The sequence below is a fragment of the Mytilus trossulus genome, chromosome 6 (genome assembly GCF_036588685.1).
Source record: "Mytilus trossulus isolate FHL-02 chromosome 6, PNRI_Mtr1.1.1.hap1, whole genome shotgun sequence".
Taxonomy (NCBI): Eukaryota; Metazoa; Mollusca; class Bivalvia; order Mytilida; family Mytilidae; genus Mytilus; species Mytilus trossulus.
In genome coordinates this window covers 56,768,159-56,792,576 of record NC_086378.1, presented here as the reverse complement: position 1 = coordinate 56,792,576, position 24,418 = coordinate 56,768,159, and the positions used below count along the sequence as shown (strand labels likewise).

Below are 24,418 nucleotides of genomic sequence, written 5' to 3'. Positions count from 1 at the left end.
CAGGTAGAACATATATAGCCAGTTTTAATCAACTGAGCTAGGGAATCGATTCTTTGGCTCAGTGGGTTAAAGCACTGACTGTCACCCAGACGACCGAGGTTCGAATCCCGGTGGTAACGATATGAATTTATAGAGTAGATACATGCTCTCCGGTTACAGTTGCTTGACGTCAAAAGGTTATTCGGAGGCAATCTACGGTCATTTTGAGACAAAATTCAGCTAAATACCAAAAGTGTAAATATGTTTATAAGTGATAAATGACCGCCAACAAATGATTTGACCACGATCTCCTGTTTTGAATGGGCACTGCTTTCTTTCTCTATATTGCTCACCAAAAAAAGTAGAAAATAGCAAAAGCAATAAAAAAGCAAATGTCATGAATATAAATTTAAAGTAAATATATGCATTATAGGGACAGCAGAATTAAGTCTATCTGACTTCTTGTAAATCTTAATGTAGACCTGGAGGTAGTCTAGATAACTAAGGTAAATCTTTTTTGGCTCAGTTGGTTAGAGGGCTTCATTTAGATCCTGACATTGAAGGTTTGGGTCCCACTGGTACCAGACAGGAATTTTCACAACAAAAACCATTGAAAACATTCAAAATTGATGCCAATTCTTATACATGATTCACTTTATAGAAGTAAACTGCAGGTGACAAAAAAAACCCAGCAATTTGAATAGTAATCATGTAATAGATAAATTTGTTTTTATAAAAAAAAAAATTATGACAGTCTCCACTTTGGATGCTTTTTGTTACCTTAAAATAACTTATTGCAAAAAATCCCTACTTTATAGACATGATAGATATGAATCGACTCATTGCATATTTTTCTTTAATAACACTAAAAAAACTTAATGTACATATACCATGTATACCCCTCAATGATCCACTTTGATTGCATACTAATCAAACTATTAATCACTAGAGCTAGTGTAGCCATGGTGACTGTTAACGAATTTGAATTTTCTGAATTTCTTAACCTTTCACTGATAGCTGCCCAGACAGAAGCTACTCTGAGACGATGGCTTCCCTGGCTCCTATTACTCAAGTTGGAGATCTTCATAATAAATGTCAATAAAAAATTGTCTATAGTTATTTGTCATGTTTGTATCTTAATTTCATCATGTTCATTCACTAACACCATGTTCACAGTTTTGTTTATGTATTGATAATTTTTTCTTCATAAAATTTTAAAATTTTCTGCATTATCTAGGTGAAATTCTCAAAATTCTGCTCTTTGACCAAAAATTGCATTTTTTCAACCCAAAACCGTAAAATTTTGAAAAATTTAATGAGGCTGTACAAATTCCTTACACTGAACGATGTCTATTCCAAGTGCTTTGTACATACATTTGTACATGTACATGTAAATTGAAGCCATGTTTACAACTTCATCCGGGTATTCAACAAAGAAAAATAACTTGTGTTTGCACTGTTTTGAGTGGGAAATATAAAAGAGGTTTTCCGATCCCGGTAAAATGGGACTCATTGTCAGCTGGCTGAAGCTTGAATCCTGATAAACTGGGACTCAAAGATGAAAGTGTTAAGCATTTAATTAGATTAAGAAACTCAATATTATCTAAATATTCAACTTTTAACTAATTTTCTTATAATATAATGCAATATCTTTTTCAGCAAAGACTTTCCATCAGATAAGAAGACAACATAATAATTCCCATGGAAAATCCTGAAGAAATACTACCTGAAATTTTAGCAACATTGTTTACAACATCCTCACCTGCTACTGAACTCGAGTCACTTAAGCTAATTCATAAACAGTTGCGTTCCCTGTCTTCAATTAATAACAGAAATGCTTCAGACTTTGATCTTAAATTTACTTTGTCTTCACTGGAAGGAAATCCATACCAAGATGTTGGTATTGAAGTATTATGTAAAACGCAAAATTTACTGAACAAATTTACATGCTACTTGTTAGAGCGGAGGTTTGGTTGGTCAGAGTCCAATCAAGAAACTGGAGGACGTCGTGTTAGAAGAATGTCATGTACCGGAGTTACCCTAGAAGCTAGTGATGGACAACAGAAAGCTTTTATCAATGATCTTATAGACAGTTTGATTCAATGGTAAAATTCACAATGACATCATAGTTTCAGAAAAATCAACCTTCAGTTCAGAATACATTGTAGAGGTGCTCAATACATCTTTGTATTCCTCACACATTCTTTGAGATATTTTTGTCACTTTCATAATTATGTTCATAATTTCCTTTTCAAGGTATGAAACATACAGTTTTGTACCTATACAGCTATTAACATGATTATTATTAAGAAAAAATAATACAAGTCTGATGATAGTTCATAGATTGTAACATTTATGTGTGAATGTTTGAACTGAAAATATAATTTGTGAATGCTACCATCTAAAGATTCTCTACTGCAACTCAATACTTCAAAGCTGAAGGTTAAATGTAAATGCAATGATAACAAAATACCTGTTTCTAGTTTCTACATGCATATTTGATATTTTGGCATTTGTTTGATTTACTTAACTATAAAACATGCATGCTTGAAATTCCATGTCTAAAACTAATTTGTTTTTTTAAGTATGGAATATTTGAATTTTTGATTTGAAAATTAACTACAATTAGTTTATAGGATGTAGAATAAGAAAGGATATGTATGAATTATAAAATGTTTCAACTTGTACTGCCAAGTTAAAGGTACAAATGTATGAACATTGAACAAAACAAACAATTATAAATGATCATGATAAACTATCAAAGGTTGATTTTGCTTTATGTTTTATTTTCAGGTTGATACATCAGAAAATCACAGAATCACTTTTAAAGTCTTTTGAACACACATTGAAGCAAGGTAAGTCAATCATATTTCCATTACCTTTACCTTGAAATAGAAAGGACACTTTTCATCCAGTTTTCCAGAATTTGGTTGACAGGGGTACAAAAAGATGTTTTGTTTCTTCATATAATTTCTTTATATATATATCTCTTATTATATTAAAAAAGAAGAAGGGCTTTGATGGGAGAGTGGTCTAAGTAGTTACTACTGTGTAATCACTAGCCAGTTGAGTTAACACTGAGGTTGTGAGTGCAAAACCTGCTCTTGCAGGTGCACTCGACTCCAATCTTAATTGACTAGGATTTATCAGTTTTCCTATCGAAGGTCAGTGGGTTTCTCTGTGCACTCTGGCTTTCTCCACCAATAAAAACTGTCAGCAACGAAATAGCTAAATGCATGCTTAAGAAAGAAGTGGTATGATTGGCAATAAGAAAACTGTCCAAAAGTGACCAAAAAAATAAGGATATAAATAACTAAAGGTCACCATAAACAGCCTTCAACATTGAAGAAAACTCATAATATATACATTTTCCATATACATGATATAGTAGGCTATAAATTCCACTGCATTACACAATTAATTCAAAAGAGATTTATTTTTAAAAAACAACAGAAACAAATATGATTGACAGCAACCTGTGGCAACAATTGAATAAAAAGCTTTTTACTGGGGACACGCTTGCAACTTTTCTATTAAAAAAATATACCATGAATTGAATTTCAGGTAGAGGTGGTCGATGTAAGTAGACAGAGAGATATTAACAAAACATGCGTGCTTAATATTTCACTGATAAGCCAGCAGACACCTGTAGTTCAGTTATTCCTCTATCATGTCTTTAGATGTATTCATTTACATTCCCAAATTTTGAATAATATTTACTGATAATCATACCAGTACATGTTATTTTTTTGTCATAAAAATACTGTGATTTGATATAAGGGACAATGACAGTGTTTGAATACCAGTACAATTCATTTACTTCAATGTCTTAGAGCTTTTTTCTTTTTTTGTTTGTTTTCAATGACTATAAACAAATTCCTTTAAATAGCTTAAAAGAAGTTTTATATTTTACTCTGCTTAAATATATTTAATTTATAGCTTTTAGTAAAATAACAGTATAAGATATATAAACATGTAGTTAGATTTTTTTATAGTGATTTGATACATTCATTATTCTTTGTTATATTTTAAGCAATATTTATATTTCCAATATGAATGGAAAATGCATTTTTATTTTAAAATATGAAATTTAAAATTATTTTCTGGCAGATTGTTTTGTTTTGTACATTAACGTAGCCTGCAACTGTATAAACATATTAAAAAGTTAAGATTTAGATTTTATAAAATATTTATTTTCAATCAGTGTGTTTATTCCAATGTTCTCCTAACAAATTACATATACATGTAGCATCCAGGTAATCAGAGATTTTGAAATACCACCCTGTTTCTAGAAATTATAGCATCAAATCCATAATACAGTCTATAGGAAAATCTTGTCAGATAGTATCACATTACCATGATTCCAAAATGTACAATTAAATATTTACCATCCTTCATCCATAACTCTTCCAATTAAAAGAAGTTATCAATTGGTTTTAAATTACCTTTGAATTTGCATCTTTCATTAGCTTCATTATGCCCCACCTAGGGGCATTATGTGTTTTGGTCTGTGTATCTGTTCGTATCACTTATTCGCTTCTGGTTCAATTTTTTATTGGTCAAGGTAGTTTTTGATGAAGTTGAAGTCCAATCAACTTGAAATTTAGTACAAATGTTCCCTATGATATGATCTTTTTAATTGCAATGTCAAATTAGAGTTTTGACCCCAACTTCAAAACATATAAAATGAAATGGGAGTGGGGCATCCATGTACTATGAACACATTCTTGTTTTCAAATATAGATGTGGGTATAGAAAAAATTAATTTAATAAATTTGACTTGTATTGTGCATTTATTTTTAACTTTCCACCACCATTCTGTGTGACATGGTTGTACATATATTAACAAAAAATATTTTTCAACATATCATCATAATTTTAGTGTGGCTCATTTGAATATTTTATACTGACTTATAATTTAATTTTGGATGTAACGTGTCTTCTGATTGGCTGATGTTATTTTGTTATGAGCCCATAGACATAATTTAGTCATGTGACCGTGACTTCATCAATGTTTTTTATGGTTTTCTACGGTTTAAAACAGAATTTAGAATTAAATTATAAGAAACTACTGTTATATTTTTTCTGTCTATTCAAAATAACATAAAAAATGTGATGCACACTGTTAAATAACCCGCTACACACGTTATTCAGTGTGCACCAATTTTTTTATGTTACTTCTTCATAGACAGAAAAAATATAACAGTCATTCCTTAATTAACATAAACATTCAGAATATCTTTTGATAAAACCAACTAAAAGGTGAGTAAAACATAATTAATATATTATTTTTTCATTGCAGTAACCAACATGCCTGTTGTTAGAAACAGAGCTGTGGTTCACATTATGGATTGGTTAAAAGAAAACAGGGAGAATCTCAAAACATGTTTATCCTGTGCCACAATATTGGTAAGAGGACTGATTTCAAATCTTATCAATCTTTCACAATGTGATAAAAAAATATAAACTGGTATAAAGCAAACTGTTCAAAGGAAAATTATGTGTAATAAAAAAACAATGGTCGAAAAAAAATGCAATTCTCTTCTAAGAAATAAAAGACATTTTGAGGGTCAAGACAATGTTTTAGAAGGTTATATCTCTCGCAGAAGTGAAAAATCACTATCATGACTAATGCATACATAAATTGATGTCAGTCTGTAACTCTTAGATCAGAAAATAAAAATTCTGCTTCTATTTCAAATTTTTAGACTTATTATCATAGGAAGGAACAATTCCCCCTTCCTACATTAGGGTCACTGTGGTATAATGAATAAACCTTGAACAAATACAAATATCCTGATCCTGCATATGGTCTTTCCCAGCTGGTCTTTCCACAACTGATCATATTACATAAGATGTACTAGATTTTCCATTTTTATTTATGGGCCACACTCATATTAGAAAATTGAAATTTACTGTTTCTGTAATGATTATGTGTGTGCCTTTTAAAATTTGTATGTATCTCTATTTTTAGGTGTTAATAAAGATGTCATTAACAGATGTGTGGTCAGCTATCAGAAATTCTTGTTCTAAACAGTTGGGTCACATTACACCTTACCTGCCACTCCAGTACCAAGAAGAACTCTTTAATCAGCTTGTCACAGTAAGTTTGGTCATTTAGATTATCATTGTCATACAATTGTTTAAAATAGCAACTATGTAGTGAAACTAGTAAAATAGCAAAGAGATTTTACGTTAAATTGGGTTAATATTTTTTATCTTCTTATGTAACAAGAATATGTAGTATGTAACTATTAAATCAACCAAATAATTGATACTTGTAAGAGATTGGTCACCACCGGAAATCCTTTTAAATTCCACAAGAAAAAAACTCCATTCAAATAACCAATACTGTAAAAGTTTACAAATTACTATTATATTCATGTATGTTCTTATTTCTAGTGATTTGAATTGTAAAAAGTAAAATCTCAAAAATACTGAACTTAGAGGAAAATCAATTGGGAGAGTCCATAATCACATGGCAAAATCAAATAACAAATCACATCAAAAACAAATGGACAAGAACTGTCATATTCCTGACTTGTACAGGCATTTTCAAATGAAGAAAATGGTGGATTAAACCTGGTTCTATAGCGCTAACCCTTTACCAGATTAACGTCTGTGTTAAATTATTTTAGTTATAATTTCAGATCTGTAAGTGTCCCAAAAGTTCCTGGCAAGCCAAAGAAGGTGCAATCATGGGTAAGGATATACCGGTATGCTGTATCATTATTTCTTGGTGTAAATTAGGACAATTTTTTAATAATCAAGAAAATAGTTCATTAAACAAGGGATGTGTTTTAGAAAAAAATGTATATGCATGACATTTAAAAGAAAGGTGAAACTATGAATGTATTGAATAGAAAAACGTTAGTTTCTTTGGGATAATTAATTTTCAATATGTATGTTGATATTTTTGAAAAGTTCAACTGGCGTTAATTATTGCATTCATGATTGTTATTTTTTCATATTTACATGGTGCATAAAAAGAAAGAGATCACACTTTTCATACTTGTTTTGATCTCACAAACATCTGATTCCTCTATTTTTTTCATTGTGTTGAAATAACAGAATTACCTCATGTTTAGTTAGCAGCATAGAATAGATGAGTTATTATACACTTTTTAGTCAGTGGTTTCAGAACTGCAATTTCTTTTTTAAATTGTGTAGAAATTGACTCAAACAAAATGTGTGTTTCTTTATTTTCTAGGTATAAATGCTATGGTACATCACTACCAAGACAAAACAGATGTCAACTTTGGATTGGAGGAGGAATACAAGGTCAGGGTCATCTTAGATTAGCTTCTTGCATGATGGATGTTAAAATGTACTATTGGAAAATTGATTTAAAAATTTATTGAAAATACATCAATCTATCCTAAAGGAAATAAAAGTATATTTTCTTATTGAAAAAAATAGTTATGACAGTAAAATAGAGATTCTCAAGCCAAAAGAAAATGAATAACAAAGCACAAACAAGCATTATATTGGTTCAATATTTATCATGCAGATATGAACGAGTAAAAAATTCCTGGCATAAGTTGTCGAAGAGAAAAGACAGAATTTATTTTACTGACTTAAAACTTTAATAAGGTTTTTAATGTTGGGTAATTTTATTTTTTTTTTCAGAAATGTCCGCCTCCAGAATATATATCTAGTCAAATAATTGATGTGGTTTTTACACTCCTGTCCAACCCACAGCTTACCATCAGAGAGAATGCAGCTAAAGCTATTTCAGGATACATATCCTCTGCTGACATGAAGGTATGTATGACCACATTTGATTTGTAGTCTTGACATTCCTATCTAACCCACAGCTCATAATAAAAACAGTAACTATGACATAAGTTATAAAGTCTAATTTGAATTTTATTTTTAATTATGGGTCTAATGACTAAATGGTCAAATTCATTCTTCTACCGTGATCACTGAGATTGCAAGTTTAAACTCTACTTGTGGTAATGTGTGATTGGCCCCATACCAATACTCATTGGCTAGGACTGCTATTTTTCTTGAAGAAGGTTGGTTGTTCCCTCATGGTTCTCTGGCTTTCTCCATTTATACAAGCTGGCAGCCATGATATAGATAAATTGCTTAAGGTGGTTCCTAACACTACTGGGAGATAACTCTGTAAAATCAGCTAAACGTTTTAATTACGTTGTGTTGTTAAGGGAATTTTAATCTTCTCAATGATCAAAATAAGTGTTTGTCAAACTGCTATATGATCAGTGTAAATTTTCTGATAAAACGGTTGGTTCAAATGTTCTAAAAATTTTATGTTTTTCTCAATGAGTCAAAGTAAATACTTCAAGAAAATTAAACAAGCCAAATTAATTTTAGTCAAAGTGTTGGGTACCACCTTAAATTGGCGTTAAAAAAATATAATCAATAGATCTGAAAGTATTTAAATGTTTTTGCTTCATGCAGGTAATTTATGAGGATGTTACAACTTTCCAAGGAATAAATATATGCGACAGGAAATTGAATTTTAAATTGAAATATTTGAATAGTGGCATCATAAGTGTTATGATTCATAACAATATTTAAACAATATGTTGCTACGAAAGCCGTGGTGAGTGTTTATATATTCAGATAATCCTAACGAAGAAAACTATGGTTCACTTAGATTTAAGAATCTATTTAGTTGTAACATTTTAATTTCCTGATCATGACTTTAAAATGTTCTTTTCATTTTATGTAATTTTGAAAATTTTCTAAAGTTTGTTTATAATTGCAGGAAGCATTGTCAACATTTGAACAAGTACTGACACTACTGAGAAATAATGTCTTAGTTTCTGACCAAGTCCATACAGTTGTAAGTAATTTTATTGTCAGATCATACCATACAACTTTTGTTTATAAATAACCAGCCAGACATAATTTAGAACTTGTTTCTCAAAAGTCATTCATTATTTGAAGAATTATTTTTCTTGATAATTTGTGAAAATTCTGGTTTTAAGTTTTTATTTTACTTCTGTCTAGAAAAATGTGAGGTCATAGTTGAAGTTCAACTAAGACGAGAAGAGAACAATCAAATAAAATGTTGATTATTAAGAAATAAACAAATTGTTGGGTCAAGTTATAATTGACTAGATAAAAGAGAAAAAAGTCCAAGCCTATTTTGAATGTACTTTTAACTCATATTAGTGAAAATATTAATTGCAATAAATATTGTAGTATGATTGAATCAAAAAGCCCTCTTATTTAAGAAAAAAAGATTGTTTAAATAACTATTCATATCACAGATAATTAGAATTCCATAAAAATTTTGTTTTTATTTACTTTTTCTGTTGACAAATATTTTGATTTATGTTTTTGATTCACAAAGGTTGTTATCTAGTCTAACTGATGAAAAATATATGAGACCTTGCAGATATCTAATATATATTTTCAGATGTTACCAATAGAATTGTTGGATGACTATGCAGCTGAAGGCTTCTTAAATGTCAGTTTGTTTATACTCAAAGTAAGTATAGAGAGTACATAATATGAGGCAGGCATAACCTGTGAATGGGGACGAAGTCTGTATGTATTTTTTTTTTAATACAATTAAGTTGATAAAAGAAACCGAAATACCGTACGTAACGTTCCCGATTTTGGTTCTGTTGTTAGGGAATTAGCTGTGACATTCTTCAAGTTATGACGTCATATTCGATGTAAACAAAAGAAACGCTTTCATCAGGTAACGTTTTTTTCATATCAAACATTTATTAAAATTGAATTTGTATTGAGATCCAATCTTATATTTTACTAGACTGATAAATATAACTTTTTTTTCAAAGTCTCATGCAAACAAGACAGATATCTGCGCAAATGCGGGGAAAACCCGAACAGGAAGTAGATCTGAAATTTTTTTTAACGATTTTGAGTTCATTAGTAGAATGAAAAATTTCGGGAAATTTTCCCAATTTTTTTTTTTTTTTTTTTTTATTGATTTTTCTACCGTAATTGGGACTTCGTCCCCATATCAACTTACAGTTAGTTTTCTCGTTTGAATTGTTTTACATTGTCTTATTGGGGTCTTTTATAGCTGACTATGGGGTATGGACTTTGCTCATTGTTGAAGGCCGTACGTATATGTCTGTGTCATTTTTAGCTCACCTGGCATAGCCATGTGAGCTAATGCCATCACTTGGCGTCTGTCGTCATCAGTCGTCTGTCGTCGTCGTAAACTTTTTCAAGAATCTTCTCCTCTGAAACTACTAGGCCAAATACTTCCAAACTTTAACTGAATGTTCCTTAGGGTATCTAGTTTATAAATTGTATCCGAAGTTTTGATCTATCAACAAACATGGTCGCCATTGCTAAAAATAGAACATAGGGGTCAAATGCAGTTTTTAGCTTATATCTCAAAAACGAAAGCATTTAGAGCAAATCTGACATCGGGTAAAAATATTCATTAGGTCAAGATCTATCAGCCCTGAAATTTTCAGATGAATCAAACAACCCATTGTTGGGTTGCTGCCACTTAATTGGTAATTTTAAGGAAATTTTGCAGTTTTTGGTCATTATCTTGAATATTATTATAGATAAAGATAAACTGTAAACAGCAAAAATGATCAGCGACGTAAGATCTACAAATAAGTTAATATGACCAAAATTGTCAATTGACCCCTTAAGGGGTTATTGTCCTTTAATGACAGTTTTTCACAATTTGTTCATCATATTTGCTAACTTTAAAAAATCTTCTCCTCTAAAACTACTCAACCAAATTCAACCAAACTTCAACTGAATGATCAGTAGGGTGTATAAAATAAAGTTTTTGTTTTATCTTCTATTTCGTCAATAAACATGGCCGTCATGGCTAATAATAGAACACAGGGTAAAATGCAGTTTTTGGCTTATATCTTAAAAACTCCAGCATTTAAAGCAAATAAGACAAGAAGTTAAAGTATTTATTAGGTCAAGGTCTACCTGTCCTGAAATTTTTAGCCGAATTGGGTAACTGTTTTTTCAGGTATAATGCCCCTGAATTGATGATTTTAAATAAATTTTGCAGTTTTTGGTTATTATCTTGAATATTATTATAGATACAGATTAACTGTTAATAGCAAAAATGTTAAGCAAAGTAAGATCTACAAATAAGTCAATTTGACCAAAATTGTCAATTGACCCTTTAAGGAGTTGTTGCCCTTTAAAGACTTTTTTCACAATTTGTTCATCATGTTGACTTACTTTAAAAAAATCTTCTCCTTTGAAACTGTTGCATCACTTTCAGCCAAACTTAGGCTAAATGAGTTTCAGAGTATCTAGTATAAATTTTATATTTTATTTCCTTGTATGTCAAGAAACATAGCTCCTATGACTAAAATAGAACATAGGAGAAAATGATTTTTTTTTTTTTGAAGAAAATAGTGCGATTCAAAGAACATTTAAATAAATAGAAAAGCCAAAATAATCATTGATCAGAGATTTAACCAAAAAAATTAAGGTGAGCGATTCAGGCTCTTGAGAGCCTCTTGTTTATAGTAATTGTCAGTTTGTTTATACTGAAAGTAAGTACTGTAAATTCAGAAATTATGAGTGCATTTATTACTGCAATTTTGTCATTTTGGATGATAATTTGATTTTAATTTTTATGCAATATTGTGAAAAATCCTGTTAATTTATGTCAAAAATTTCAAGATGAGAGTTTATATTATTTGGATTTTAACCCACTCAATTTTTTGACAATAATAAAAACATCGCAATAATTTCTGAATTTACAATACAGACAGTACACATGCACTGAAATGTCAGTTTGTTAATACTAATGGTATGTATAGAGGGTACTTACATTTCAGTTTGTTAGTACTGATTGTGAATTTATATCTAGAGTGAAAGAAAGTCCTTGAAAAAAGGCTTGAAAGAATTACTGATTCTTCTTGATGTTGTGTTATTAATGGTAAGCTATTTTAGTGAGTGAATTAAGGAATCCCATACAAAACCATAGATTAACCATTTCTGCTTTTATTATTTGAAACAGCAGTTAAAACCTCTTTCTTGGAATACCAAGAACATACTTTCATGTCAAAGGGCACTAAAATTTATCCGTCTTTTAGACTTAAATGTAGTTTATATGTAATGCCTGATATTTTCATATCAGACCAGAAATTGTCCAAAATTTGTATATTTTATAACTGCTGAAATGTTTTCTTAGACCTTGCTTAACCTCTGTTCATTTTTCTTCTTGCAGGTTTTGCCATTGAAAGTACTGTTACCAAGATGGCCTCAATATGTATCAACATTTCTCTTATATCTATCTCATCAGGCCTCCACAGTCAGGCAGGCAGCCAGTAATATATTCAAATATCTTGGTAAGTGTCACAACCTACCAGGGACAGATCCAGCCAATTTCAACCATATTTCCCCATTCAAAAAGATTGATCACCCCCTGAAACCCTCTGGATCAGCCAATGCCTAAACAAAACAAAGCATGAGAGGGGGGGGATTTTTCTGGATTCAGGATTGAGCTGTTTTATTTACTGGAATTCGGGAATACTGTGGATTCATTTGTTTTCGTGGGTACCAATTTTTGTGGATTAAGGTAAACTTGCATTATTGTGGACATTAGAGTTCGTGTTTTTGCCAAAGTCTGCATACCATTTAAAAAATTTGTAATTCTTTGAACATTTAAATTTGTGGTTCCTCTGACTGTGCCAACGAAATCCACAACATATAAAAAAGAAAGAAGAACAAACTGGTTTTCAATGAATATTATTATTTTGTGAGGCAGGTATTGACACACTATTTTTGGGATTTGGTATTTGTTTACTCAGGAGATTAGGACGAAACCACATCCATCCCTTCGAGTCAAACATGATTTGTGAACGTATAAATTTCTACTTCATTAAGTAAGTTGCCTGCATAGTGAATAGACTACCAATTTTATTGATAAATTCATAACTGTTTACATGTAAATAATCATTCTAAAACAATTTTTTGTAGTTGCAAAGAGCAGTCATTGTGTTGTATTAGTTAAACTGGTTCTTCAGTGTTTGATCAAGGACTGGGAACCAGACATAACACACCTAACTTTACCACATGACCACCACCATAGTATGTTATCTCAGGGATCAACGATACCTTCTGTAAACTCTGCAAAAGGTGAGTTCACTGCTAGTTTAACTGAAGTCTTTTTGTCCATTTCTGTCTCTCTATGTGTACTTAAAATAAGTTATCACAAGTTAAGAGCGTTAATTTGCAAGCATAAACGACATAAAAAACCAAATACACAAACAAAGGAATGCAATGCCTATAAACTTAGTGACCTTATGATGTGATATGCAAAAGAAATTGTATTGTAAAAAATGTCTTACTTAATTTATATAAAATATTAGGAAAGGGTGACTATGACTGAGATTTTCTATATTTTGTTGATATTTTTCAACCCTTATATAATTAATTTCTAAATGGCAGAGAAGATAGGAGATGAAATAATAAGAATACATTGTACATGTGTTTAAAGTTTATTTCTATAAAAAAAAAAGTCATGGGCAGTTTGTCAGGAATGTTTCTAAGTATTGATGTATTTGATTGTTTGTTTTAGGTTTACCCTTGTTACAAGCTTGGGAAAGTAGAGAAGGGAGACTGTTTGCATATGAACTGATTTTGAAGTATTTGTTGAAAAACCACTGGCTTTATACATTTGGTCCTGCAGGTGCTGGGTATATTGAAAAGTATCAAACTACAGAAACAGAGGCTGATGGGTAACTTTTAATTTATTTTTTAATATAAAGACATGAAGATTCCCATTGGGGACTTATTATACATATAGTTGATAACATGCAGGGGTCACAACACTAAATTTGTTTAGGGAAAAGTGACTTCTCCCTGGTAGCTAAACAAGAAAGAGAGAAGACCTAGCATGGAGACTTCCGCAAAGTTCAGAGATCCTATCAGTGCTTTTTTATTAATTTAATATCAGACACCTCTGATCAAATCTTTTGTCATCTCTGACTCAGACATGCCTCAGCAAATAGTTTGGGAATTCCTCAATTTACAATCTTGCCATTTTGATGCCCCACCTACGATAGTAGAGGAGCATTATGTTTTCTGGTCTGTGCCTCCGTCCGTTCATCCGTTCGTCCCGCATCAGGTTAAAGTTTTTGGTCTAGGTAGTTTTTGAGGAAGTTGAAGTCCAATCAATTTGAAACTTAGTACACATGTTCCCTATGATATGATCTTTCTAATTTTAATGTCAAATTAAATTATTGACCCCAATTTCATGGTCCACTGAAAAAAGAAAAAGATAGTGTGAAGCTCAGGTTAAAGTTTTTGGTCAAGGTAGTTTTTGATGAAGTTGAAGTCCAATCAATTTGAAACTTAGTACACATGTTAACTATGATATGATCGATCTAATTTTAATGCCAAATTAAAGTATTGATCCCAATTTCACGGTCCAGTGAACATGTAAAATGATAGTGCAAGTGGGGCATCCGTGTACTATTGACACATTCTTGTTTTTTTCTTTTTTCTCACAAATATGAGGATCAATTGTATCAAGTATACATAATATAAATTATAGGCTTTTTAGTAATTTAAATGAGTTTTATCCTGCCTTTATATGATGCTGAAGTAACATTTGAAATTTCCATTTCTAGTAGAGGTGATGGTATAACAGGCAATGGATCACACATGCTGTACAAGTCACACACCATAGATGCAGGACAAGAGGTAATTTTCTTCTCACTACTAATGAGCATCAAAAATCAAATTAGGTTTTATACACACCTATATTATATTATGCTTGAGGAAAAATAGAATTAACAATTTTGACTGATAATTTCTTAAAAATTTATGGCATCTTTGTGACTGCATGGTCCAGAACAACTTTTTCCACAGCCATCACTAGCCTGTCAACATTGAGGTTATGAATTTAAACCCCACTTGTGACAACTTGTGTTGGACTTCAATCTTTATTGACAAGGATTGCCAGTTTTCATATAGACGGTCAAGGTAATCTTTACGCACTCTGGCTTCCTCAACTTATAGAATCTGGCCACCATGAAATAGCCAGCACAAGATTGCTATAAGTGACATTTAACCAACAATCAATCAATCTTAAAACTTTGTTGTTTTTTTTCCACTTGAAATCATAAAAACTTATATTCTGAGCACATATAGATAGATGTATATCTCTGATATGACCTATATGCTTATTTATTGAACTCATATAGCACCAAGTTATTGTCTGATTAGTTAACTGTTCGTTACTCTGTCAGCTGCAGAGATATAATGATGTCAATATGAATCAGAATGGTAGAAATTAGAAAAATAATACATTTTTTCTGGGTTTTTTTTGTTGTAAATTTCATTGTAATAAAGTTTCTGGAAAAGAAGTTGAATTTTGAAAGAATGTTTTCAGAGTATTACAAGGAAACTTCAGTATTCTAAATCAGAAAAATCTATGTTTGTAAGTATAGTCAACACCTACATTTAGCTCCCGCTGTTTTTAATTTCACCTCTTTGCACTGTATTATTTATTTTGTATCAATAGAAGGGGGATACATTATTACTCTATAAAGTCTTCAAATTGAATGGGTTTTTGTCATCAGTAATAAAATTAGCGGTACCAATTTTCTTGCACCAGATGCGCATTTCAACAATACATGTCTCTTCAGGGATGCTCGTGGCCAAAATATTTAAAATCCAAAGCTTATATAAAAAATGAAGAGCTATAATCCAAAAGGTCCAAAAAGTATAGCCAGATCAGTGAAAGGAATCAGAGCTTTGCATGAGGGAGATACATTCCTTAATTTATAATAATTTCTAATATTTTGTAACAGCAAATTTTAATAACACAAAAAATCTGTATTTTCATGCCAGTACCGAAGTACTGGCTACTGGGCTGGTGATACCCTTGGGACTAATAGTCCACCAGCAGAGGCATCGACCCAGTGGTAGTAATAAAATTAACGGTACCAATTTTCTTGCACCAGATGCACATTTCAACAATACAGTAAAGTGACTCTATGGTATATTATTTAATCTCTAATATCTTGTCAGCTCTCCTATTATATTTCTTCAAATTTATTTTCAAGTTTTGTCATTAAAATCCTTTATTAAGTCCCCATAAAACTACAGTAGATATATGTAATAATTGTGAAAAACAGTATGTTACACTTCAAAATTGTTTGTTTTTATGACTGTAATATATTCAGAAACTATTGCTATAAAAACAGGCTCTCAGATTTTGGCTTATTGATAAAATGAGGTTTTCTAAATGCTTTGAGTTCATGCATGCTTTGGCAAGATTGCCAGCCTTGTGAGGATAGGCTCTTAGATTTTGTCTTGTTTACAGAATGGTGTATTCTTAATGCTTTGTTTACATGAATGCTGCGGCAAGGCTGTCAGTTCTATGAGAACATTTGATTATCTTAGATTTTGGCTTGTTTACAGAAATGTGTTTTCTTAATGCTTTGTTTACATGAATGCTGTGACAAGGCTGTCAGTTCTATGAGATATGCTTAAATTTTGTCTTGTAAACAGAATGATGGATTTACAAATGTATGAGTTAAATTGAGAATGGAATTTTGGTACATGCTGTGGTCCTATGAGAACAGGCTCTCAGATATCTGCTTGCTTGTGAGCAGAAAAAGTGTGCCATAATTACTCTCAGCTTTCGTTTCATGTGAAATTTGTTTCTTCTGATTGTATATATAATGATATATACCTAAAGTAAATTTCATTTGATAAGTATTTTTTTATTGTCTAAGAATTGTATGGTGCATGATTTTGCATGTAACTTAGGAAAGTTGAACTTTGAATTTAAAAGAGCGAAAAAAAAACATAATTGAACAACAATAAATAAAAATTTATGTTAGTATAGAATGCACATGATATTAGTGAAAATTATGACTTAAATTCATTTGATCCTAGAATCTCTTATAGCATATGTCATTTAAAAATTTATGCTTTTGTATAGTTATTGAATCTAATTTTAATACTAAACAAATAAATATCATTTTGAAAACGGTGAAAAGACCTATATTTGTACACTTCTCACTTCTAACACTTTTAAGCATGACAGTTACACCAAAAACTGCTTTAAATTTATAGTGCCTAACAAGATTGTGTGAGGTAGACGAAATTGACTTTAAAACGATCTTATTGACTTTTGATGTGCATAAATAGGCAGATCGGACATAGTTAGACTTTATTTACTTACTTCTTAAGTTTGGGATTAATTGTTATCATCATATTCCAATGAGACGGAAAATGTGTTTTTTGGTTATGATAAATAATGATTTTACCTGCCGTAGTCGTGCGTAAAATATATTTCGGCATTTCTGTTAAGAAAATGACTTGTTTAATGGAACAAAACGTCTTATTTGTAAACTTTCTCTATTATCTCCACAATAGGCTTTTAAAAAATAATCTTTAAACTGTATATTCCGAAAATTTTGTGAAAATAGAAGAAGTGGCAATTCTTACCTTTAATACCTTAACTTTCATTGATAAAACATAGTATTGACTCGTCCAGTGTCTAGTTTGAAGGTCATTTTAGTTACCATACACATTCATGCACGTTCTATTAATCAATAGTGATGTATGAAAAGCAAAAACAAGTTTGAAGGTAAACTAATAACAACTTAATCCAATCAAATTGCATATAATTCAATAACAATGACCAGTCCACATCATAAAAATGTATAGGGAAAAACTGGGTAGGGAGAAAATGTCAGATATTTTAAGTTCATTGTTTTGCATGTACGAATAAAAATTTGTTTGCCAATAGATTTGCTATAATTTTATAAACATGCCGTTATATATTGGTATAGTTTTTGGATCTTTTATTTGTGTATTTAAGGCTGTAGAAAGTTTGGCCTTCAAAAGTCAACATAATCATCGACTTTATACAGAAAATTTGCCTTTTTAAAACATTGAATGTTTCACGAATAATACGCGAAAACAAAGTAAAATCATTTCTCAAAACACTGCAAAAAAATTATTCTGATTGATGCAGTAGTATTGTCATAAATTGCGCTGGAGTGGACAGTGGTACAGCAAACGTCGAATTCCCTCACACAATGTTATCACACACTATAGTGACCATATGATTATTTTTAAAAATTAATTAAAGATGATTTTTTTCTGAAGCAGCATTAAGCCTTTTATAGCTGACTATGTGGTATGGGCTTTGCTCATTGTTGGAGGCCATATGGTGACCTGTAGTTGTTAATTTCTGTGTCATTTTGGTCTCTTGTGGAGAGTTGTCTCATTGGCAATCATACATCATCTTCTTTTTTTATAAGATATAAATTTTTAAACAAAAATTACGCATTGCTTACTGAAGATGATGAGTAAGAAAATTTTGGACAATTTTTATATTATCTATAAAAATGCATCTACTGGTGTTTCAAGAATGTGTAGACAATCATAGTTTAGAAAAGATACAAGATACACGTTCCCAGTTTATAAGATTTTAGATTATTTTGTTTTATATGTTGTATTATATATGGTGAACAAATTTAATTTTAAGACTTCACAATACACGGATTATTTACCAAATTTTATTTGTAGTTAGATCATTTTTGTTTAGACATTTGATTTTTGATAGGTGAACACTTATTTGTATAGTTAAATTTGTTGATCCCGAAAAAATGAGATATAGATAAATAATTTTAAGTTAATCATGTTAATTCCCAAAAATGATACCAGTATTAAAAACAGTTCTCCTCTTTGTAAGAAAAAAATGTTAATTTAGGTTTTATGTACTGTTCTGTGATTATAGTTGTTAGAAAATTTTCTTTTTATTTATATGTTACTATAAACATAATGAAATAAAACTTCACCAAAGACAATTTCTAAAATATTGTTTCTATTCTTCAACTGTTATATTATGTAAAATTTACATGGATCATTAATTTGTGTCTTAAAATAATCCTAATCTGTTTATATACTACCAACAGCACAAAAGGAGATTTTATAGTTTGAGACAGGTAACACTAACATGCATGGATGTTTCTGGCATGTAGGAAAAAAGAAAAAAAAGTCTACTATCTACACTTGTCAATATCTTCTCAAAGTGTCTTTCAAGCATAAACCATTCATGTTGTAACCATTAATCCCCTTTAATTGAGGAAGTCTATGCCTCTTTATTGTGGAAAGTCTATGGTTCTTACAGGACACTGACTGCCTCCATCAATACAACTTGCTGTCAGTAGATAGAATAAAAAGAGTGCTGAAAGCAGCATTTAGCAGTAACAATCAATCAATCTGAAACAATATTTTTCAGTTGGATTTTTTTATACAATAATAAATGTGTTGTTGATTTGATTTGATATTCTAAATGATCTTCTATAAGAAAACTTAACATATGGACCACTTGTTAGATTTTTTCTTTTTTTCTTTAATCATACATATTTTTTTTTGAAAACTTTCACATTTGTTAGTTTGATACTTGTGGGAAATTTGGTAGATACATGCATGAATGGTTTATGCTGCATGCTTCATTGCAATCAAAAGGATATCTTACATTCAGTTATGAACACTATTCTTGATACAATTGTATGATACTGTCAATACATGTAGCTGTAAAACAAACTTGGGTGTTAATGTCAGTAGATGTCAAATAAGACCTGATTGGTTAGGTATGACTAAAATATAGTTATGTTTTTGCCTCCGTACCTGTCCTAAATTGTTATGCCTGTATACAATAATATATTTTATAAACATCGTGGTTATAAGCCCATGGTTTAATTTAACAGATCTTTTGTTAAGTCCAGAACATAACTGGATATTTCAATGGCTTTAAAATTTTGTATGTAAATTCTACTTCAAATTACTAGTTTATATGTTTATTAGTATAAAACTGTACATTTATGCTGGAATAAATTATTTCAAATATAAATTTACTGTAAAAATCTTCATTAACACTTAACATAGCAAGTGTCAGTGAAAACAGGCAGTGCATATATAAGTTATAATCATAAAATTTGACGCCATTTAAATTTGATATGTCATCCAATTAGAATGGCTGTTACAATCAATATTGGAATGAATTGCTACTGCAGATCTGTTTGAATTTGAATCTAGTTTGAAGCATTTTCAATCACCACCTTGTGTTCCAATGGCAAACATTTGCCACACTGCAATCACTTGCTGCTTTATTTAAGAAATAATTCCTTCATGTCATGTTCTATGCTCATTTTAACATGGGTAGGCATTATATTTGTCGATATTTTACACTGAGCGTTAGCGAGGTGTAAAATGTGGTCAAATATAATGCCTACCCATGTTAAAATGAGCATAGAGCATGACATGAAGGAATTATTTCGATTCTAATAGAACAAATACAGTATTTTTAAAGGTGGAAGCGTAAGAAAATACCGTAAAAACGTTTGGCTTTTCCTGTTTCCTCCCCGAGGAGTCCGTGCATTACAAATCATATTTGATAAGTTTAAAAACCACGAGCAGGGTAAATATATGTTGTTTTATAAAAAATAAATAATAAAAGTTTATGCTAGCTGCTTAAATGTATACCTTTTAAAGGATAACGATGGAAATAACGTGTATATACACAGTAAAGTTTGTGCGCATGTGTCAAACATATTTTTTATGCTCATTAGAACACGGCTTTGATTACAAAGTGTAATAAGGACGTCATATTAGAATATGCTGTACAGGTAATTTAGTTGATCAACATAGATATTTTCCATCTCTGGAAATATTTCCTATTTGTTGGATTCTTGTGAAATAATGTCTTGCTTGGTATAATCCTTATCCATTTGAAAATTTTTGTTTTAACTTGTTCCTTGAATTTATGTTCAGTTTAATTTAACTGTTTAATTAAAGATTAAAAAATGAACTTCTGTAGAAATTGATAAAAGAATAAGGTCAAATATAGATAGTAATACATATTGCTTCTGTACTCAGCCCCTATATGCAGCATCTTTGTGATGTGTACTTTATTTCAAATGTCTGTTGTGTTAAAAGAAATGTTGCCCAGAAATAGACCTTCATTATGTTTATTGCAACAGGAATCAAACATTTGATTTTTTATGCCCCACCTATGATAGGAGAGGGGCATTATGTTTTCTGATCTGTCCGTTCGTCTGTCTGTTCGTTCGTTAGTTCGTCCGTCCGTCTCTCCAGTTTCAGGTTTAAGTTTTTGGTCAAGGTAGTTTTTGATGAAGTTGAAGTCCAATCAACCTGAAACTTAGTATATATGTTCCTTATGCTATGATCTGTCTAATTTTAATGTCAAATTAGAGTTCTGACCCCAATTTCACAGTCCACTGAACATAGAAAATGATAGTGCGAGTGGAGCATCCGTGTACTGAGGACACATTCTTGTTTTTACCATATATTACCATATGTTTTCTGTGTTTTGTTTTGGGAACTTTTATGTGTTCTTTGGTATTTTTAGTTGCAAATATAGATATGTCTGTCTACATGACAATTATGTCATGCAGCAAACTTTTACCTGAACATAGTAATGCTTTGTCTGTAATTAAATAATAGAAATGATATCTTGTTTTTTGCAGTATGGATCTCAGCATCAGAATGGTACAGGGGAGAGGTCTCATAGGTGAGTCAATATGTAGACATATATTGGGGTTTGAAGAGGGTGTGTGGTGTGGTCATTTTATATTGAACAGAAAGCACATGTACAGGTTTGTTTTAGTTTGAACCAAGACATACTGAAAATGATAATCTTTTCTCTTGTCAACATAGTCTCATTCAGGTTTTTAAAAGAAGAGTAAGGAATAAAAAATATACTCGGTCATATAGACAGTCAGCAACATATACAGACTAAACTACTGTGGATTCATTATTATTCGTTGGATACTAATTTTCATGGATTTTGTGTTAACAGGGGAACCACGAATTTTAAAGTTCAACGAATTACAAATTTTCAAAAGGACTCTATGCTGACGTTGCCAAAACCACGAAATTAAATATCCCTGAATATGCAAGTTTTCTTAAATCCACGAAAATTGGTACCAACGAAAAATAAATGAATCCACAGTATCACCACTTATTCATGAAGGCACTTATGATAAAGAAAATTACCTTTAGTAATGACAAGTTTTTCAATAGTTTAACATGCAATGTAGATGACAAGTGTTTTGTAAAGTAAACCTATCAATTATTTATTTATTTCATTACAGACATACTCATTCCTTGTCTGAGAGTTTAGAATCTCCTTATAATGTTAATGGGTCCAGTACGCCTGTGGAATCCTCGTGTAATCACGGGACAGAGGAAGTGTTTCATAATGGACCAAGCCAGCTTGATACAACATACTCAATATTGATGCAAATACAGGTGCTAGAAAGATCAAATAAAAAGGTAAAATATGGGTGAAATTTTAAAAAGAAATACAGGATCTAGAAACATCAAATAAAAAGGTAAAATATGGGTGAAATTTTAAAAAGAAATACAGGATCTAGAAACATCAAATAAAATAGTAAAATGCAAATACTTTTTTTTAAATGTGTGCTAGAAAGATCAAATGAGTAAGTAAAATACAGACGAAATAAAACAAAAATGCAGTTATCAGTATAAATATTAAGAAAATGTAAGCTAAAGAAAAACTAAGTTCTAGTAGTGTTGATCAGATAGTACAATATAAGTAAGACTGAAAAATACAATTAAAAATTTGTGTCAAAATTGTTCTCTCTAATAATTTGAAATGCTTCATAGATTTTAGTATGATCACCTTTATATATTGGTCCTAATTATTTTTCAGAAAAATCAAAAGAATTGTCAGCATTTTATGCATAGTACATCATTAGAGGAGGTGGAGAAATTACTCAAAAATAGGTTAGTTCTGTCAGATTGCATCATTATATTTTGCCAATTGACATTTAATGGGCAACAACTTTAATCTATAAATAATATTTAAACAGTTTATTAAATTTCCTTGTAATGAAATAAAAAGTAGATACGTATTTACTAGCATAATGGTAAGATTTTATGACTAATTTACTTAAAATTGTAGCTCAGTTTTAACATTATGTCTCACAAATAAAGAGTTTAATTGAAACAGATACATGTACTGCCATTTTTACTCTTTGAATATGTTTGTTTTGTTCATGCATCGTTGACAATGTAATGGAATTTGATGTGAATGTCATACAAGTGAGAGGTTTAGCTAGCTTTAAAACCAGGTTCAATCCACCATTTTCTACATTAGAAAATGCCTGTCCCAAGTAAGGAATATGACAGTTGTTATCCATTCGTTTGATGTGTTTGGACTTTTGATTTGACCTTTTGATTTTGGATTTTCCTTTTTGAATTTTCCTCGGAGTTCAGTATTTTTGTGTTTTTACTTTTTATAGGTCAAAAGGACACTGAACATTCTAAAAATAATGCAACATGTCTCTTACATATAAAATGAACGTGTTACGTGTTATGAAAACAATGTACAGAAGTAAATACTCAACTCAGGTTCTCAATCTTTTCTTACAGTCAACAGAATAATTCTAAAATTGAAGAACTCCTCAAAAAAGATGTACATGTAGTTGATGTGGATTTTCTCAGCAATATCTTAATAACAATTCTTCATCAGACGTTACAGTGTATGTCAGACAATCAGTGGGAACTCAAACGGATGTCTAAACAGGTTAGTGGAGACCAAGACATATGTCTAAAAAAGTAACAAAATCTGTGGGAATTCAGAGGAATCTCAAAATGTTAGTAAGAAAACCATAGGGAAGGAGTATGCATGTCTACAAAAATTATTAAGGTTTGATAAAAAACAAAAAAAATCTCAAAAAATAAATCATTAGTAAAGGTCCAAATTTAAAGTATATTAATGAAATATGAATTTGTTCTTGACCTGATTTTATCATTTATTTTGACATTGTTAAACAATATGGAAAAGGAATGCTGATGTCAGCACTTAATTATCTTTGAAGCTATAAAAATATTTCTGTATTAACTTCCTTATAAACTTTAGGGATAATGTTTCTTTAATTGAAAATATGTAAACAAGAAAACTTTTTCTTATTAAATAATAAGTGTCAAAGTTATGCATGGATATAAAATCAATAACAAATATGTCATGGCATAAAAGATGTCTTAATTTATGAAAGAACAACAATTTAGTGATTATACTTTTTCCAGGTTTTACCATGTTTAGCAGAGGTGATACGATGGTATGACATCAATATTTTAGAGAATATATGGAAAGCTTACTTGCCAAAGAAAACTTGCCTGTTGACATATGCTGCTTCTGTGATGTTAAAGGAATCAGTTGTGCATTGTGTCAAGTTACTTCCCTTGTTACAGAAACCTCCTAATGCATGGCAGGTGAGTTATCCCCCTTTATACAGAAACCACCTAATGCATGGCAGGTGAGTTATCCCCCTTTATACAGAAACCTTCTAATGCATGGCAGGTGAGTTATCCCCCTTTATACAGAAACCTCCTAATGCATGGCAGGTGAGTTATCCCCCTTTATACAGAAACCTCCTAATGCATGGCAGGTAAGTTATCTACCTTGATG

General features: G+C 30.8%; 1 protein-coding gene across 1 annotated transcript in view; it reads left to right on the top strand.

Moving 5' to 3' along the window:
- The window catches only part of LOC134721582 (uncharacterized), a 50,376-nt gene that overhangs the window by 538 nt on the left and 25,420 nt on the right, over positions 1-24,418 (top strand). Inside the window, exons 2-20 of the mRNA XM_063584681.1 lie at positions 1,639-2,084; positions 2,773-2,834; positions 5,282-5,388; positions 5,954-6,082; positions 6,630-6,681; positions 7,190-7,260; positions 7,609-7,743; positions 8,717-8,794; positions 9,374-9,445; positions 12,155-12,275; positions 12,907-13,065; positions 13,508-13,667; positions 14,562-14,634; positions 15,326-15,373; positions 21,450-21,493; positions 22,077-22,257; positions 22,658-22,731; positions 23,380-23,533; positions 24,037-24,222. Of these exons, the coding sequence (XP_063440751.1) occupies positions 1,681-2,084; positions 2,773-2,834; positions 5,282-5,388; positions 5,954-6,082; positions 6,630-6,681; positions 7,190-7,260; positions 7,609-7,743; positions 8,717-8,794; positions 9,374-9,445; positions 12,155-12,275; positions 12,907-13,065; positions 13,508-13,667; positions 14,562-14,634; positions 15,326-15,373; positions 21,450-21,493; positions 22,077-22,257; positions 22,658-22,731; positions 23,380-23,533; positions 24,037-24,222 (2,310 nt within the window). The 5' untranslated portion in view covers positions 1,639-1,680. The remainder of the gene's footprint in view (positions 1-1,638; positions 2,085-2,772; positions 2,835-5,281; positions 5,389-5,953; positions 6,083-6,629; positions 6,682-7,189; positions 7,261-7,608; positions 7,744-8,716; positions 8,795-9,373; positions 9,446-12,154; positions 12,276-12,906; positions 13,066-13,507; positions 13,668-14,561; positions 14,635-15,325; positions 15,374-21,449; positions 21,494-22,076; positions 22,258-22,657; positions 22,732-23,379; positions 23,534-24,036; positions 24,223-24,418) is intronic.